The following is a 19,874-nucleotide window of genomic DNA, read 5'->3' on the forward strand; positions in this document are numbered from 1 at the left end:
AGGACCAGAGCGTGTGGATGTTGAGGGAAAGACTCACATCCTGACTAATTCAAGGTAATGAGAAGCAAGAGCTTGTAGCTGGTTGTTGTCTGTAAGCTATACACTACCATAACAGTAGCTATTTGTATTAGAGAGAAGGTCTGGGACCTTATGGTACACAGGACAACCAGGGTGAGTTTCTGTATTCTCCCCAACTTTTCTGAGCTCTTCCACAAGACAAACTGGGGAAGTCTTTGTGGGACCTCCTCCAATTCATGCTGGAAGTGGCAGGATTGTCCCAGTTCCACCAGCGTGGTGTTTTTGCAGGGCTCTGGAGGGCAGAGGCACCTGTGGGTCGTTTAACCATGATACATGATATAATGTTTTATGTGAGATTTCTCTCAGAGACCTAACACCTCTAATATCTCCTTGCAGGAGTTTGCATGAAAATACTTTAGGAACTCTCTTTGGAACTGGAACTTCAGGTTAAGAACTCCTGGTAGGATATTATGGTTTAAGGAGAGGCTAAAGGAGATGGGTTTTACAGGGTCTAGCAGGTTTCCTGTAAGCTGTGAGTGCTTTTGAAATGACAGCAGACTATTAGCAAAGGCAGGCCTGTCAGGAAAGGTTTTGACATCAGCTGCAATAAGAGGATGTCGTCAAATAGGTTCCAGGGATGGTTTATAACCTTTATGACTCTCCTTAACTGCGTTTCTTTGAAGGTGAAATTGGGATCTGATTTCTAGCTCATCTTAGAGTGAGAAAACCCATCTCTTTCCACCTGGCAATCCTGTATTGATTTTCTTTCCCTGTTACTAATGGTGCTTGAAAATAACTTCGAGTTTATATCTGTGGCCTTATGCCTGTGCTTGCACTGTGTCTGGTGTTGTGATATTTCTGAAAATAAGCTTTGCTGCCTGTTCACACACCATCTGTTGGCTTTTAGGGAAGGTATTAGGTATGACTTGCCAGAGAGTCAATGAATCTCCTTACATCCTACAATCCCTGTCTAAAGCCTATTGACCTGTGCTAGCTCTGCCTCCCCAAAATAATAGTGTAATGGGACAGATCCTTAAGTAAGGGCCACATTTCATGGATAAGTGTGTGTACATAATCTAACATAGGAATAATGTTTATGGGATCTGCATTAACCATGGCTATTTTTTAAATATTTGTTTTTGTTGGAAAAAAATTAAAAATAAATGGAGAGCAGAGGCCATTTCTCAGTGGACTGCAATCACCCTCCCTCCCTTGCAGCTCCCAGATGTCGAATTTTAGTCAAGATCAGCTTGAAAAACTTGAAATTTTACTGCCTCACAAACTTGATGTGCTCCATTTTGTAAGTGCAAATAAACCCCTGGTTAGTCTTAATGTTTTTGTGTGCATATTAACACTTTTCTATCAGCTTTCTCAATACAATGGTGTGTTCAGGGTGCTGTAGATTAACACATTAGGGCAATAATATTTTAGCTTCTACATCACCATATATTTTGTAGTTTGTTTTTCTCAAATCCCATTTGATTTTTTATTCTATTCCCAATCCTATGCCATCCAATTAGTATTAATAACTACCTCTGGTACTCAGTGGCACACAAAAGTACCCTTTGATTATTTGTGGCTTTCCCTGATGCATGCTGGGATGTTATACTGCAATTTTGCAGTGTGCTCATTATGTTATGATGAGCTCAGCTGTCACTCTGGATTTCTATTTCCTCTGCATTTTGTGAAGCTCTAAGAATACCTGGCAGCTCCAACCTGAGTGTTTGCGTTGTGCTCCAGCTAAACCAGACTTCACTTGCTTCAACCAGACACTTGTACGTGGACTCTACAGCAACCTACACGAGCTAAAACAATCATCCTAATTTGTTTCCACTGAAGAAAATGGCAGCACAGTGAAGATATAATTTTTCTCTGAAATGTGTTAAAAGCTTATTCTTTTTTTTTCCAGTGGATTTCTAGTCATGTTGTAAGCCAACAACCACTACCTAAATATTAATTTCTTTAATCCGCTCCTGGTTCTCCTCTTACTCTCCTAATATCTCTTTACACATTATAGTTCGGCTGATTGCCAGTGTCCCAGTGGGATGAACATTCACTGCTCTGCCTGGGGATGGCAACAAACTCTGTGGCACAGCACAGATCCCTGCCCTGGGCTTTGACACTGTCCTTCCTGCGAGCTGGGCTTTAGCAGCCAGGCCATCTGAAGCAAATGTCTGGGGCCAAACATAAAATATATTAAAAAAAAAAAAAAAAGCCAGCAGTGAGGAAAACTTTCTCTTGTCTTCCCTTGGTTTAGCACAATTGTGCTTTCACCCATGTTTGTGTGCAGTGGGAAAGGGATGGTGAGTGGAAGCCACCAGGTAACAGCAACGAACTATTTGCCTCGAGTCTGATCGCATTTGTCAGGGAGAACTGCTGATTTATAACTAGAAATGTTCTGGGGTGTCAGAGCTGGTTTCTGCAGGTGTCCATGGTAAACTGGGGGTTGGAACTAAATGATCTTTAAGGTCACTTCCATTACAAACTGTTCTATGATTTATGAAATGGAATTTGTGCTATAAGGGGAGGTTGGATCTGTAAGCCTCGATGACTGCAGGACTGGGCACTGCATCAGGCTTGGCCCCTTCCCTGTGCTGAGGGTGCAGTTCCTGTTGTCCTGCTGAAGTCACTCATTTCTCCAAGCAACACCAGGTCTGTAATTCACCAGCTTTTCTGGTGACACGTGTGCACTCAGCTGCTGTGCTTCCAGAGAGGAGAGGGCTGGCACTTATGGGATAGCGTGCATGGGGGTGCAGGGGATGTGACCCCAGGCTGGGGGGGTGCACTTCTGTTACTTGCTCACTCCAGGCACTTCTGGAAATGCTGGCTACTCCTTTTGCAAGGAGTTACATCAGACTTCTTCAAATCTGTATGTGCTGGTATTGTGATTTCCTGTTTGGGGAATGAAATCCATAACAAGACAGTCTCATGGCACTGCCGAGGTACCTGAAGGCAGCTGCAAATAACAAGATGCACTTTGAGTTCGCATCTGAGTGTCTGTGTTGCTGTGATGTGCAAAACTACGTGATCTCTGGAGAGGTTTTAGCAAAAAGGCACCATTTCTCCAGCAGCAAAGGGAGCTCACAGGCATCTTCCCTTCCCTTTTGGGCTGGACTTCCCATTTCTATGCTGTTGGCTGTCATCTGCTGCTCATGCAAAAGTTCACTCCTGAGGACTCCAAGCCATGCTGCAAATAAAACAGCACTCTCCATGAAGATGGAAAAATGGGAGCAAAGAGAGAAGCAATCAAAGGGAGGAGGGAGACTACAATAAATCAACATTTGCAAACACTTTGATGAGTTTTTTTTAAGAAATACTCCATAAAAAAAGATAATCATAAGGCAACTGGATCACCTTAAAGCACTTAAAGTCAGTGCGACCTTTGGCTTTTTGGCTTTTGCTATTTTTGGCTGTTGGGTGAGATGTAAAAATCCAGCTGATCTATAAGGTAAATTCTCAGTTGCCATGGCAATGTGTCTTGTTCATGTTCTCAGCTGGGAGGGAGATTGTTCCATGCTGCTATTCCATGTCTAGGGCAATGTTCTTTGGTGGCAGAATTTCTTTGTTTCAGGTCATTAATGCTACAACTCTGTTCTTCCTTTCCCAGCTTATGGGAACATGGCTCAGCCTGAACATTCTCCTGTAAAAATAAAGTTATTTGCATTTTTTGTTGTTGTAAGAACATTCCTTAAGTCTGGAGGTAAATGTTGGTCCATTTTGGTAGCTTGGGTGCAGCAACATCCTGATGCTGTGAAATTTCACCATTAAGTGAAAAAAAACCTGGAATCACTCCACCTTTGCTTCCATGTGGTTTGAACAAACTAAAGTATCTCTTGAACTAGCAAGTCTTATAAAAGAAAAGTAATTTTGAAGTACATCCTACCTATGGTGTATATCTTACATATTAGATTTCTACAGATCTCCACGTGCTTTCAGTCAATTCAGATTGAATTCCTAAGTACTGCAAATTCCTAATTTTGATCGATTCTTGCTTAAGGCCACAAATGGAGTTTCTCCTGTTTCTTTTACCACCTTTAATTCTTTCTTTACCCACATGCCACCTTCACCTTATGCCCAAGGTGAAGAGCCAAGCAGGAGCAGGCATCCTGGTTTCTGTGGACTCGGTTCAGTCTGTAGTAGTGGGAACAGGCTACATACAGCTCTGGAGGGTTAGGAAAGCACAGAGACATGAGTTGGCCTAGTGTGATACAGCTTGGAGGTTTCACAGAATGGAGGGCTCCTGTGTTTGGGTAAGAAGGACCCTTTTCTGGTCATGTTCCCCATTTCAGTTGCATGTGACCTTCGTTGCCGCTTTAACCTGTTTGGTTTCATTGAACTCAGCTCGCTTCGCTTTCCAAGCGACTTCACACGAGGGTGCAGCATCTGTGGCACTTTGCACAGCGCTTCTTCTTCTTCTTGGGGTGGAAAATGGTCATGATTGCCTCGTCAAAGACAGTCTTAAGGCCTTTCTGTGTGAGGGCTGAGCACTCCAGATAGCACTGTGCTCCAATCTGAAAGAGAAGAGAAGAAAATGGAGTGCCCACCAAGGGGAGAGACAAAGTGACCCTGTTCCAACATCTTTCCACGTGCACGTGTCCTGCCTCAGAGAGGAGCCCAGACCTTTAGAAAGGGGGTCAGGTCATTGCTCTGTTTTGTATCTGGCTGCCTATGAGATGAAGGGACAAGGTCAGGTGGTCATCCTTAGCAAGGGAGCAGGAATCAGCATCAATGCAAGTATCTCACCACAGGGTGTAATGGGGAGAAAGAATTCCCTGCATAACTCTCCAGAGAGAGTTGGACCAGGAGCTTGGCCTTCTGCCTGTGCAGCTGGGGAGGGTTTCAAAGAGATAGTTGTTTCAGAGATGCTCTTCTCCTCTGATCTGCCACTTTTGTGTCCTGCCTGTTCCTCCAATGCCAGGGAGCTGTTACCTGGTGAGGACTTCCAGTTGATTTCTGGGAACAGGGAAGCATCATTTTAAGATGGGATTCTCCTGGGGATGCTGGCATGACACAAACACACTCAGTGACCTGGAAACTCAGCAACCTCAGCTTATTCAGCAACCGTGTGGCTTACTCAGCTCGTTCTGCTATTGGATGCTCTCACTGGCCTTTGAGGGCCAGGGCCAACAACAGCAGGGGGACCATAAGAGGCAGACAAGGTTGGGGTCCAGAATCCTGCATTCCAGGGCTTGGGGAGGGCTTTTATCCCTCTACATTCCTAGGGGAAAAGTGCAATGTCACAGAAACCTTGGGAGCGCCTTCTCTGCTGCTTGAGGTGCAAAGGATAAGTGAGAATCAAGTTGCCTGTCCTTTTGTAAGGGATAGGGGTGAGTTTGATGTGAGGTGACTTCAGAGAGGGGTTTGCCACATGTACCTCCTGGCAGAACCCTGAACAAGAAACACTTGACTTAGGTAAAATAGGCAGTAAAATCTGGTTTGATGCCCCTTTTTCACCTGCTGCCCTGTGTACCTTGATGCTTTGCTTAGAGCTGGGTCACAGCACCAAGCCTACCAGAGTTCAAGAAGTGTTTGGACAATTCTCTCAGGCACATGGTGCGATTTTGGGGTTTGTCCTGTGTATGGCCAGGAGTGGGACTCGATGGTCCTTTTAGGTCCCTTCCAACTCAGGATGTTCTACAATTCTATGATTCAACTGGGTATGGCAGCAGAAGTGCAGGCTCAGGGGTTACAATGAGTGTCTGGGCCCAGACTGCTTGAACAGAGGCTTTAATCTCTGTCTGGGACCACCAGCAGGCCCTGGAGAAGTTCACCTTGAATGAAACAAACCCAGTGGAAAGGTGTGATCAGTGGATTTCATGGGACCTCAGGAAAAGCTCTTACCTCCTTTGCTAACTTCACTCCGTGCTCGTAGGTGAGGGGTTTCTCCTTCATGTAAAGCAGCCGTGCCAAAGTTTTGGGATCATCCCGGAGATCAATCTAGTAAAAAATACACGAACTCTGTGCTGTAATTCTTAAGGCAGATATTCATAGCTTTACAGACCCAGATAAAGGCATCTGTCCTTTCCCAGTGCATCCTGGAAAGTGTTGGGAGAAGCCTGGGCCCCACTGGCAGAGGAAGCTGCTGCAACCCTGCACTGCATCACCGAAAACCACCCTGAAAGGCCAGACAGACACAGCTCAGTCTGACTGACTTGAAACAAAATCCTTTTTTTTCCATGAAAAACATCAAAGCGAAGTATTTTGGCACTTCAAACCCATCCATTTTCAGAGTGTGTGATCCAAAGGGTAACACTTTTATTTTTCAAATGGGTGTTTCAGATTATTCCAGTGCAGAAAACAAAGCCAGTGGTTGAATGAATGACCTTTCCTATGGCATGAAGATTTTGGTTTTGACCAGAATTTAAGCTGTTCCTCTAACTTGGCTTAGGTTACTGTCCAGTGTTCTGACATTTTCCAGAGAGTCGTATCCCTACTCTCACAGTATCTAGTCACTCTGTGTCTTGGAAGCAAACCCATATTTAAGGTATTTTTATTTGATAGATAAATTTATTGATTTTAATGCCAAAATAAAGTGGTTTGATCATTCAGTCTAACAATGACACAAGCAGGATGGTGACTCACTAGTTGCAATGTTGATATAAAAGCATGAAGGGAGGCTACTTCCTTCCCATGTCTCTAAGTCATTTGGTTAATCATTCCCATTCTTAAAATTTAGTTTGAAGTTTAGCTTCTGCTTCTAACCACAGACTCTGATGGTTTTTTTCCCCCTCACTGAAGGCCAGTAAGAAATCTTTTCTCCCTATAAGTATTTATGCCTTATTGCATAAATTAATATACATTTGAATAAAAAGGTGAAATGAGTTCTGCCCATCCAGACCTCTGCACGTTGCTTTCCATTCCCAGTCCCTGAGTTTTCCTCCAATGGGAAAATCTGGCTTCATTTCACATAAGACTTTCACAATAGGAGACCTTTGCACAGAGCTCAGCCTCCTGCCACCCCTGGGGGGAGTAGGACCCCCTCTCTCTGAAGCCCCCCACGGTGCTCAGGAGAAGAATTACCTGTGTTCCTATGAGGACGTAAGGCACGTTGGGCATGCAGACTTTCAGCTCAGGCACCCACTCCTCCTGGACATTGTGGTAGGAGGCAGGATTCACCACCGAGAAGCAGATCAGGAACACGTCTGTGTTGGGGTAGGACAGGGGTCTCAGCTGGTTGTAGTCCTCCTGCCAGGGGAGAACAGCAAGAGTGTTGTGAGGTGGGGATGACTGCAGATGGGGGCATCACGTTGGCTCCATGTTGGCTCTCGATGAAGTGTTCAACAGTTCTAACCTTCAGGGAGCTGCTGTGGGGGAAACCACTCCTTGTGAGACAGGGGTGCTGATTTGTCAACATCTTTACCCAAAAAAGCTGAAAGTTGCCCCATCTCTGTAAGTGCTCAAGGCCAGGTTGGACGGGGCTGTGATTTAGATAATCCTGAAGGTCTCTTCCAACGAAATCATTCTATGATTCTGTGAACACATTTTGTTTGTGTGTGTATTGCCCATGGAGATGTTGGTGCAGAGGCTAAATGTTAAATGTTCGTGTGTTTAGTACCACCACAGTCTGCTGCACCAATGTGTCAGTCAGCAGAAGACACTCACGCTGAAAGCAGATCAAATCCAGCCTGCAGTGCCTGGGTACATCACTGTGGGAGATTTAGTGTTTCCACGGGCCCTGGACAGGACAAGGACAGATGTTTTCTCTATGGGCTGGTAGCGCAGAGGGCGAATTTTCAAACAGCTCAAAGCACAGCTGTGTTGTGTCATGAGCTGGCTTTGATAGCTGAGTTTCAAGGAGGAATTTAAGTCTGTTTTCGGGTTTGAGGAGTTGAGAGCAAGCAGAGGTTTTGCAAGCCATGTGAAAGGGATAGCCTGACAGTGAGAGCTTATGTAGCTGTGTCTGGTGGGTACTGTGCAATGAAACCTGCTAGAAAATTTCAGTGCAATGCAACAGATGTTTTTTTGGAGGGGATACATCTGTTTCAAAGACCTTTTCGGAGGGTCCAGAGTCAAAAAAGGGGAAAGGAACACAAAGCTGGAGTGTGGGAAACAATAATACACGCTGCTGTCAAGCCTGGCTGATATCTAAATCTGCCAGTTTAGTTTCTGCATTCTGGGCAAGCCTCAAATCTCTGCAGTCTGGTTGCTTTTGGTTTAAACTGTATGAAAACTCAACTGGTGCAGATTTACTTTGCAGATACTAAATACTTAATAAAAGGAAATAAAGCTAATAAAAGGAAAAAAAAAAAAAAGACACCCAGGTAGATGCTGTTGCTTAGAATTGAGAACTTTTATTCTAGGTAGGAAAAACCACATTAGGGGCAGGAGCAACACAAGCTGCTCTCTGTCCTGCAGGAGAAAGCGATGCAAGGCTCTATCAGTGTGTGCCCAGATGAGATGGTGTTTTAGTTCAGCCTTAATTCTGCCTTGCTTTGGATGAGAGGGTTTGATTCTGAGTTGAGAGTGGAAAATCTTCTTTCTGAAGTATTTTATTCACTGAGTACACAGTGATAAGTTGACCCATATTACTTCTGCTCTAACTGCTTCTAAAAAAACCACCCAAAACCTTAATTTTTCATTCTGAAAGGAAGTCTGAGGTCAAATTTAGCTCTGTCTCATTAAAAAGTTTAAAGAAGCATCCTAAAGCACAAACAAAATATTTTGTTTTGTTTAACTGAATGTTTGTTGTCCCAAGCCCACTTTGACAGGAAGAGTAAATTCCTGATTACTGTCTCCAGTCCTCACAACCACAGTATTTGGGGTAAAGCCAGAGCATTTGTCAACTGACCTATGTCTGTCTTTCCAGTGGCATAGAAAATGCTGATCTGAAGAAGGATTTACAAGACAAGAGGAGGTGTTTTTGGATATATCACCTCCCAAGAAAGTGGACTCTCCATGCTCAGGGTATAGAAGGAAAAAACCCTCAGAGATGTTTGTGGGAATAGCAGGGATGAAGTCCATGAAGAAGTAAAGTTGTTGAAAGGAGATGTCACCCAGCTCCCAGCAGAGGAGTGAACAGAGGACAAAGTGATGGGATGAGATCAACAGAGCAATTGCATTACAGAGACGAACAAGTTTTATGTAAATGTTGTGTGTTAGGAAGGCCTGGCCTGATTATGGGACATTATTTTAATCCAGAAGATCCAACCTGAGATTAAGTATGTTTGTGGTTTAGCCCACACAGACTGATACCGCTAAAAGCCTTTTCTGTATTTTCTGTTTAATTGCTGCAAACCAGGCTCCCGAACCAGCCACGTGGTGGCAGCAAGCCCTCGAGGAATACTCATTTAGGATTTTTTTTTTTTTTTGAAAGAAAGTGGCGAAATATAGCTGGTACCAATATTCCAGACGTACATATTTAGATGGGATGGAACTTACCGTCCCATTCAAATTACAGATTAAAGCCAGGAGCGCTGTGACAGCTACAGGAGCATGAATTTAATTTTATTTTCCTTGTTCCTTCGGAGTGCCCAGAAAATCCTTTTTTTAAAGAGGACCATTCCTGATTTGAGCTATCAGCACAGTGCACCATATAAACTGTAAGGAGGGACAGCCACAAGTCCCATAACAGAGGTCTTGTCTCCCACCAGGGCACATGGAGGCACAGACGCATTAAAACACAAACGTTGTGGATAAGAGGTGATCTGGGCTCCTGTGTCTGTGGGCTGACAGGAGCCTCCAGACAAGGACACTGTCTCTGTACGTACCTGCTCTCCAGGAGAAGGCTATTAAACCTTGCACTCCGGCACTACAGTGTCACTTCTTATTCAGAGATGGTTGAAGTCAAGCAAACAAACAGTGTAAAAAAGGGAGTGGACATTTGTATGGGTATGTGGCATATCCAGAGGTGCTGCAGAGGGTGACAGTGGTGTTTGGGAAGGCACGTGAGTCCACACAGGCTCAAGATGTGGCTGAGCAATGATTTATTTTCCTTGCCCCTGCTTGTGTTGTGCTGCCTGCTCTTTAGGGAGCACAAGGCTTCCCCAGTTAACATCACTGGTTTGGCATGGAAATGTCAGTGCCAGGCCTGGCCTTGCTGAGTTACTACCTGTGACTTGCCAGGGCTGAGATACACTGACTAGTAGTGCTCTCTCCTCTATATTGCTGCCTAATACCTCAACAGTGTTAGGATCCCCCCAAAAAGCCCCCAAACTGGCTTTTTTTTTTTAAATGTTGCTGCCAAGTACGCCCCGTTAAAGCACTTTTGCACCTGAGTCCAGCCCGGGGCAAAAAGACCAATTTTTTTGCTCCTAGGACTCTTTGTGCCAGGGATATAAAAAACCAGATACCCCAAATCTGGGGTCTCTGCCAGCTCTCCCTTCAGGCTGACAGAGGGTCCTGCTGCAGGAGTACATTTTCCAATTGTTATTTCATTAGCATGTGTTTTATAGCATCGTAATGTCAGGGGCTATTTCTGGCTATGACTTCACACTGATGCCTTTGGAAAGCCACACAACACAAGGAGAAGGAGGGAGGAAGCAACCCAGATGATCTGTCGTTATAGCTGGAGCATGTGGGAAGCATCATCCTTCCAGCCTCCACGGAGACACAATCCAGTCATCAAGGGGTGATTCATGCTCTGAGCTTGGAGTCGATGGCCACGTCCTCTGGACCAAGGTCTGGGAGGGAGATGAGCCTGACGAGTTAGAAATAGGGCTTGGAGGCAGGTGTTGATCTGGCCAGTTTGAAGCAGGAGATAGCAAAATGATGAGGAGGAATAGATGGAGGGGTGAGGTTTGTCAAAGAGACAGATTAATGTTCCTTCTGGCTCAGGAGGACAAATGAGAGGAGGTGTTGCTGAGAAAATGGGTGGCAGGTGGAACTGTCAGCCCTACAGAACAAGTAGAAAAATATTAAGGCACTGGGTGAAATGTGACTGAGCACGGAATATAATTCCAATCTCACTTGTGAAGTCCTGCAGGTCTGCTGGATTGTGACTCGTGCTCCAAGCTCTGCTTTTGTGAGCACAGAAGCTTGAACAGGCTTTGGACATGGAACAAGGACTGGGGTCATATTTTGGGACAGGCTTTTGGATCATCTGTTTGCACCATGTGAATAGAATGGATGGGTGGACTTCAAGGGCCACCAAGGTAACTATGAAGTGAGCGTTGCTGCCTACAGAAACATGATAGGAATAAAATTAAAGGAAGTGAAACCCAAAGCATCAAAACCTCAGTCCTGCTGAGTGCAGGCTTTCTGGAAGTGACAGTCTGTTCTGCTGTGGGTTTTTTGATCTCTCTGCATACTGCTGCAAAGTATATTCTGCAAGAAGTGGCCTTTTGCAGACAAGAGGGTCTCGTTCTGTACTGTCTGTGCATTTCATAGCAGTCAGTCATGGTCAAAACCAGTACAGCCAAGAAGTGCTCCTGATGAAAGCAAAGCCCAACATCTAGGGTCAGTGGAACCAAAAAAGAGTAAAGTTCCTAAATCTGCTTTCTCTCCTGCTGGCTCCAGTGCCAGTTCTGATTGGAGGAGCTGGTGGATGTAGGTTATAACCTCCCCAGGGCGTGAAGGATCTGGAACCTGCTCCCTCCCCTCTCAGCAGGTGATTTTCTGCAAGGTTTCTGTGCAGATTGCGATTCTTTCTTTGTTTTGCCAATCACTGGCATTCAGAGGTAGGAGAGGGAAATATCACCACAAAAAAGTGTTGCTCCCTGTACCTTCTTCTGCCCTTCTACTGGCAGAGCAAAGCAGGAGAAGTACTTTTTCCTCCTCTCCAGGGGGTGGAATTATTCTGCAAACTTTGGGTGCAATCACACCATATCAGTGGAAACAGTAAAAGCATTCTATATGTAAGTAAACATGGGTAATGGACATCCTTGACCTGGGAGAGGGATATTGGGATGGATGCCAATCTGGCTGGGTTACCACTTAAAAAGTCAATAGCTGGTGACTGATAGACTGGTGCTGTGTTATATCAGTTTTCTGATCTTGGAAATGGGACTTCTCTGTATCTGCAATGCCACCATGTGGCAAAGGTAAGAAGAAAACACTGACTGTATGAATCATCATATTTGTAAAAGGAGGTGGATATATAGGAGGCTGAATGGCCTCATTAGGCCTTGGCATTTTGATTAGAGGAAATACAGTCTTAGGGGTGAATGTATTTGTGTGTGTTTTGTAGCTGAGCCAGAATGAAAGCTCTGTGTAGAAAATGAGAGGGTCAGCAGTTCAAGCATTACAGCTCACAACTGGTCGTTAATATTTGTTAAAAAAAACCACCAAATCCACAAACATCATGAACAACATCCAATATACATCCAGTATACATCCCAGTATATGGTAGTAACAACAAAACCAAACCAAAGGAAGAAAAAACAAAACAAAACCAAACACAACAAAAAAAACTCGTGGGAAAGGAAAATGATAAATGCTTTACCTGCCCTGCAGTGTCATAGAGTCCCAGCAAGTGTTGTTGTCCTCCCACAGTCACTGTTACTGGAAGAAAGAAACAAGAGTTGTTGTTTATGCACAAGTCAGTGGCCTCATTTTTATGTGCTTTAATCCTAAAATGCCAATAGACCCTTGTACTAGACATACTGGCATGTGTCTTACAGTGGGCATCCTAAACCAAGTACATCTATTCAGCCCAAATTGAAGGCAATCTAAAGTCACAACAAAAGCAAATCCTTTATGCCAAGCTCTTATGTCTTAAAGACAAGCAAGGGTGATGAGCTGCACACACTGCTGCCAGCAGAGACTGGGAAACATTTGTTTCTCTCTCTGCAGCCACCAGCTGATCACCGTGGATTGAAAGCACAGAATTCCTGTTCTCCAACCACAAGCATTGGGGTAGGTTTGTCACAGATCACTGAGAGGTTTTTTTTTTATTATTTTATTTCCTCCAGGCTGTGAAATGATGAAGCATTCAGCAGTGGCTGGTGTTTGGTGGGTCTCAGTGGAGGTGAGGCCTGTCCTGACCTTCTTCAGGCAATCACAGGCAAAGTGGCAGTGCTTAGTACTTGGGGCTGTGGTGGATGCTTTGAAGGATAGGAAGGAAGAGAAGCATTAATATGTGCAGGGATGTTGACCAGATTCTGTTACAAATGAAGGAACGCATGGCTTAATTTCTTGATCACATTTGGCACATTTACTCCTTTTGCAGAATTCACTTTGAACTTCATTTTGAGCCCATTGACACATTTTGAGCCCATTGACATTGACAAAATGTTTTCTCATTGTCTTTGGATGAACTCCGTTATTAGCTGATCTCTTAACCAGGTTATTTTTATAAAGAACATGATTTGGCTTAATGACCTTTAGTTAACCAGTTAGTCTGTTTAAATCTTGCCTCTCAACTGGAAAGAAAGAAGGACAATGCAGTTCCATCCATTAGTCAACAGGATATTTCAACATTCATCAGGAAGGCTGCTTAAAATAATGGTATTTTTGCAGCATATGGACTACTTACATTTTATCTAAACCTGAGGGAAAAATGCTGGAATGAACATCGAGCTATGGCTGGGATGGGGGTGCTGGGACTGATGCCCATCATCTGATCACAACTTGCAATTAATGAGGGCTGGGAATGAGTAATGGTTACTTTGGGCACAGAGGAGGCTTGAAAACATCACACAGCCTCTTGCTGATTTTTTTTTTAGTGACAAAAGTGTTGCAGGAGAAAAGCACCTACCAATTTATGGAATTTAATAGCTCCTGCACTGGGGAACAATGTCCTGCTTGAAATCTCTTAGGCTTGAAGTCTCTGACAGTGTGACTGGACAGGTTGATTATTCAGCAGCTTTACCTGCTTGCAGAGTTACACAGTAATTTTGCCAGCACATAAACAGAGCAAACCTGACATCCTGAAAGCACCAAAGGCTCAGTGAAGACCAGACTTGCTGATGAGAGCAGCATGGGCTGCACTCACCCGCTGCTGGGGCTGCCTTGTGATGTGCACTGAAAGAGGAGATGGGAAAGGGGCCGAGACCCCTCCTCCCTCTCCTCAACTCACGAGGTAGCATGTGCAGCTCCCAGGGGCACTCAGAATGGGACTGGCTGTTAAGAATGCACGTCCAAGGGTGAAAGAGCTCAGGGAAGAGGTCCCAGGGCTGGGAGATGGGTCTCAATGTAGATAGGAGACAATCCACATGCCCCATCCCCTTCCTTCAACCTGACCTGAATAGAGTAATTTGAACTAATCCTCCCTGCAGCCCTGGTTTTCAACTTCTTGTGGCGTAGGGAGCCCCAGAATGTTCTAATAGAGGTGTGAACTGTCCAAGTTTACTGATCACATGCCTGCTTTTCTTAGCTCCCTTCCCAGAAGCAGCGGGGGTTACAGGTAGTCCGGCACAGCTCATCGGAGGCAGCGGGAAATGTGCATTTTTTTCCCAGCTGCAACCTTGGCCAGCCTCCAATCTGCCCCTGTGCCAAGAAATGCAGGAACCAGACCCGTTCTGCTGGTTTTACTCTGCTCAAGGACCAGCTGTGGGAAGATGTAAGGTGCCCTTCGACTGAAGGCACTTTCCCATCTGCAATGCTCAGCTGGCCGAGGTGGTGTTTAGAGTTATCCTGCTGGTTGACCCTGAGAACAGGCAAACTGAGCAGGGTCCTGCTTGCAAAGACCAGCTTTGGGCACTTAAATTTACTCTGCTGTGAAACTTTGCTGGCCCATCTCTTTCTTGGTGGCATCTGACTGACAGAGCTGCGCTGGCAAAAAGCCCTGGTGCAGCTACAAATTGCAGCCTTGTTCCCGTAATTAATATGGTTTGGAGATAAGCTGTTTGGATAGAGGACCAGCCTGTCCCTGCTGCCAGAAGGATATAACTCCCAAACTATTATCTGTGCTTTGTGGTCTGTGAAGTCATGGTGGATATTTTGCAACAGGTCTGCGGAGCCACACACTGAGCAGTGATTGATAGTTTGTGCAGTTCAGTTTGGCTCCTGGTGACCTCTGGGAAATGCTGAGGGGGAAGAAAGAGATAGGTAGTGTCCTACCATTACTCTTCCGAAACACAAGGGCTTAAGAAATGCAAGGGCTTTTGGAAAAATACGCCCTGAGTCTACTCAGCTTGCATATCACATTTTAATTCTCCTTATAGCCTCCTCTCCTGCCTCTTATGGGTTCTGCTGTGAATTTCTGTGTGGTACCACTCCTATATTTTTACTTTTTATATTTTTTGTTTTTTTCTCTTTCTTTTTCCCCTTTTTACTTTTTTCATCGTTTCCTTTTTTTCCTGCTTTTTCTTTTGCCCATCCACCTTTATATTTTCTCCCTTCTTGTTGACTGTTTTGTCTCATCACCAGAAGATAGTCTTCCTGTCCATATCAATTCTCTGAGTTTGCAGCTACCACCCCAGAAAAATTGCCTTGTTGGCTAAACTTCAGCAACAGGCAAACTGTTGTCTTTGGATTCCTGGCTCTGAACACAGTGGGGACCAAATGGCTCACACTGGCAAATCAAATAATCCCTGGATCTTGAAACAGAGATGTCTAGATTAATGTATTGGTGCTGAAATTTCCACTGCACTTTCAAACAGGCAAAACAGATGTCAAAATAAATGGCTTCTGCCTGTGAAAACTTCGTGGTATTTTTTTTTACGAAAAGTTTATCAGTCTGCCTTTGTCAGGCTGCTCAGAGTATCCACTTGGTAGGTCGTATTTATGAGCTGAGACTGCCCTGCTAGATTTGTAGGCCTTACTTTTGGCTTTACTCCAGTTTACTTTTACTTACCCTGTTACTATCTTTTCCTGTTCTCTCAGTGACCAAGCCTATGGGAAGCCAATGCGGAATTCCTTTGCAGTCACTGGGGTAATGCAGCTCCTTTACAGGCTCGTGAACTCGGCTTTATGAGCAGTCTTGGAGTAACAAGACAAATATGAACACTCCTTGCCATTTACTTGCTATATTGATATATTGATTAAGCACTGAAATGATCTGGCCTTTAACACTGAGTGCAGTGGGGACTGCAGGAAAATGAGACTGAATTCTTGCACAGTCCTGGCTCTCATTTGGCATCAGATGACATAACAGGGCAGATGTTCCCCTCCTTTCATTAGGTGGTTTTATCAAGTGCAGGATGCTTAAAACACTCCTTTTAAAATGATAGGTAGATCATAAATTAGCTGGGTGTTGCTTGCTAGAGTTTGAGTAACTGTCTTGGGTCACCTCCAGGGCTTCCATGCAGGTCTGTGTGCCTGGGGGTTCTGCTAATGGGCTTCAGCACAGAGCTTGAAGACCACAGCAGAAAGGCAAGGTGCTAGATGGAGGAATTTTGTGGGATGGATTTGGACTGTGGACCATGAACTGGTCTGAGTTGGGAGCTCTGTTTTGAAATAAGTGGTCAGTTTGCTTTCCTGGGGACAACATGACAATTCTCACTGGTGTTCTTCACGCCCAGATTGCCCCAGATTCCACCTGTCAGCGGTCAATCTTTGCCAAACTCTTCTCTCATTGGGCTTTGTTTGCTCGCAGCAAAACCCTGGTGACTCTGTGGGTCTGAACTGTACCCATGGAAGAGCTCTTCATCCAATCAGCAGCAATGTCCACGGTCTGCACCGACAGAAACGGGAAACACACTGTCTGCTGCACTCACAGGAGATCTTAGGTTTGATAGATAGCAACAGATATGGTAAGACATTAAACTAGGATGCAATAGCTCAGCTGTGCTCTGCTGTGGCACAGGAGAGTGGATGTGAACACTACAGGGAATTTTTCCACGCCAGTGAAGAATTGCTTGCAGAACCCAAAGACTGTGAAACCACTAACACAACAGCTGAGCAATGTTTAATGAGACACCACATGGGAAAACTGATTTATTTATTCTAGTGCCTTCCTGCCCACAAATTGAGGTCCAGATGCTTTGGAGAGAGATGACAGAAACCTGAGAGCAAGCAGAGATGGCAGCACCTGCCTGGATGGAAAGACTTTCTCATGCTTTTGGGTAAACTAATTTGCTTCAAGCTTCCAGCTTTCACAAGGACCATCTTCTGCTCTAGTCAGCCAGCTCTCAGTATTAGTTTATACATTTGTCTGTTCACTGTGATTAAATGTACCAGATACATGTTACTTAACACAGACTAATCACACAATGACAAAATGACCGAGTTGGAAGGATCATCTTGTTCCAACCTCCCTGCCATGGGCAGAGGCACCTTTCACTAGACCAGGTTACTCAAAGCTCATCCAGCCTGGCCTTGAACACTTCCAGGGATGACCATGGCATGAGAACAATTGTAATTCTGGTTGACCTGCTGGCAGTAGGAATGCCCAATTCTGTTTCATTTACAGCTGGGAAAGGGTAAAATCAGAAAATGGACAAAAGAGCGATTTTTGGTCAGCTGCAGTAAAGTTTAGATGGAAGTTTTGTGTTGTTACTGCTTTAAGTGCTGGGTAGACACTTGACCAAATTTTTCATTTCCAAAAAGAAAGTTCTTTGCATGTTTGTTTTGTGTTTTATAGATTTCCTTTCGCTTCTAAAGGTGCTGGTGCATACAGGCCTCACTGAAGAGCAGTGCTTTTTCAAACTCTGGGCTTCAGCTTGAGCCCAGTTTCACAAAACTATTTCAAACAAAACTTCTTTGCTCCTGCATGTACTGTTCAGGTGAAAATCTGCATAAAACTGTAACTGAAGCAGATTATCTATAAGGGATTTCAAGTTACTTCTAAGGCACCTTTCAGAGTGATTTCTGTGATGTGGAGTTACCCATACAGTGAATGTGGTCTGTTCTCCAGCAGCTGATATCCCAGGGGATACTGACAATATTTTTACTCACTAGGTAACATTTTCCTTTCTTCCTGAATGTAGTTTTGTGAAAGCTCCTGTAATGAGGAGGAATCCCTCTCCTCTTCACCGATGTCTTCTGCTCTCCAGAGCTTACCCCATACAGGACAGGAGTGTTTTGGTAGGAGTTTGCTTGAAGAAGAGTGATTTTAAAAATGATTGTCTTTTCGTGCCACATAGCTCCCAAATAAAGGTCTCTGTGGCTGGAATGTGAGGATCCCTGTCCCAACTCAGAATTGAAGCTCAAATATGCCTCAAAGACATTCAGATCAAAGACATTTAGATTTCTAATTCCCTTTGGTTTCCGTAATGGTCAGGCATCTCTGTAACGGAACTGAAACTACATAAGCAGGCTTTAAGAAATAGCAGCTGTGAATATTCCATCAGAAAACAAAACGTGAATGTGGGCAGTGCACCTTTTAAGTGCTTCAGGTGCATTTCTGAATTTTTTTTGAGGTCCCATATTTGTCTTCAGAATATCTTTCTTTGGCTGATTCAGGTGAAGAAAATAAGGGGATTTGCTCTCACATGGTGCCTTGATATTGGCTGAGCCACTGTCTGGGCACCATAATTTTAGTTGCTATGAACCACTTTTGCACCTCAAGCTGGGAACACTCCTGAAAATTGAAAATGAAAGCCCTGGGAATGCAGCAATCCAGCAGCCACCAAAGGAAGGCAGTGAGAAGAAAAAAAAAAAGTAAGAAAGACCTTAATGACATATCTCCATCTTCCAGGTCAGGAATGACAATAACTCATCTGAGCTCTGTAACTGGTTGGCACTTTAGGAGGATTTTTCTTGCAGTGTTCCTCCTTGGAAATACTCCTTTTGCTTTGGCTAAAATACAATCCTACAACACTGTGTGGCCAACATACCCTGAGCAAGCAAGAGCTGGTGTTATGGGGCCCTTGGCTCACTCAAGGTCTGCCTGTGACTCGAGACTGGGCCATTCCTCCCTTTTACCATAAGGGTCATCTCCAGGAAATTGAGTGACTTGATCACAGCATGTTCCCCCATTCCCTCCTTCACAACAGAAAAGATTTGATTACAGCCAAATTGATGTTCTATCTCAGACTTGCCCTGCAGCTTAGCTACGTTCTTCTGAAAAGAAAATCAAACCCATGCTATTTTGCCCTGTAATTGGCCTAAATACCACATTTTAGAAGTAAATTGTGCTAAATGCTTTTAATTGCTCCTGTAATCATCTACCACTAGTCACACAGACCTCTGAGAGACAGTGTTTCCCAAAAGAAGGGCTCGGAGTAAACCTCTCCATTTTCTGCCACCTCATCAGTGGATGAGATCTATGTTCTGCTGAGCAAATACTCTTGCCCATCTGATATTTACAATATCTGAAAAACATTTCCAGTCTGCTCCCCGTGGTGGGAGCACAGAGAGGCCTCCAGGGCTGGGATTCCGCTGATTTCATTCCGTGTAGCTCTTGGTCTTAATGAGGTGGTGAGGAATTTGCTGCTTTGTCTTTAGGCCACAGATATTTAGCGATTTTAAAGCCAGATAGAATTCATAGCATCATTTATTCTGCTCTAAATAGCTTATCTAGTGTCTTCCTACAAGGCATATTTTCTTGTTCTTGTGTCATTCTTCTAGCTCTTTTCCAAGTTCTTTGTCAAGCAGTTGCTGTGACCAGACAGTGGGGTCTGGCAATGGTTTCATTAGTGATGTAGCCAGAGGTAACATGACTTTCCTATTCCTACCTGTCATCCCTCAGTGGCTGATCTAAAGCTCTCATTGGCTGATTATTCTCGTTATTTAAAGAGTCTTGCAGTACTTTATTTCTTTCTCAAGGCTAAAGTCCAGTCATTCTTGGCTTCTGTATTTTCAGGCCATTTTTATTACATTCTTCTTAATGCTGTGGTTGTATGGAAAACTTGGAGACTGTAACTCAAAACACCCACTGATGGCATCTCACAGAAGGGAGGGGCAAACCGTCACGATCCTGCGATGCTCCCATAGCATGGAAGTCAACATTAAAGACTTTTGGAAGTCTGGGATCGTCTGCGCAGCGACAAGCTTTTTAAACAGAATATCTCAGGTCAGAGAAGCGATATCTAAACACTTTTAAATGTTTCCTTTCCAGACATTCTCTCCACTGTCTCTAGGGATTGCTCTTCACC

General features: G+C 44.3%; 1 protein-coding gene across 1 annotated transcript in view; it reads right to left on the reverse strand.

The window, feature by feature from the left end:
• Positions 1-4,067: 4,067 nt before the first annotated feature.
• RHOJ (ras homolog family member J) overlaps positions 4,068-19,874 on the reverse strand; it is a 53,888-nt gene continuing 38,081 nt past the window's right edge. The window contains exons 2-5 of the mRNA XM_027905812.1: positions 12,398-12,456; positions 7,039-7,203; positions 5,860-5,955; positions 4,068-4,529 (exon numbers count right to left, since the gene is read on the reverse strand). Coding sequence (XP_027761613.1) covers positions 4,383-4,529; positions 5,860-5,955; positions 7,039-7,203; positions 12,398-12,456 — 467 coding nt within the window. The 3' untranslated portion in view covers positions 4,068-4,382. The remainder of the gene's footprint in view (positions 4,530-5,859; positions 5,956-7,038; positions 7,204-12,397; positions 12,457-19,874) is intronic.

Source organism: Empidonax traillii, unplaced genomic scaffold, assembly GCF_003031625.1.
Source record: "Empidonax traillii isolate 1590-97213 ecotype Southwest subspecies unplaced genomic scaffold, ASM303162v1 scaffold1211:size273671, whole genome shotgun sequence".
NCBI lineage: Eukaryota > Metazoa > Chordata > Aves > Passeriformes > Tyrannidae > Empidonax > Empidonax traillii.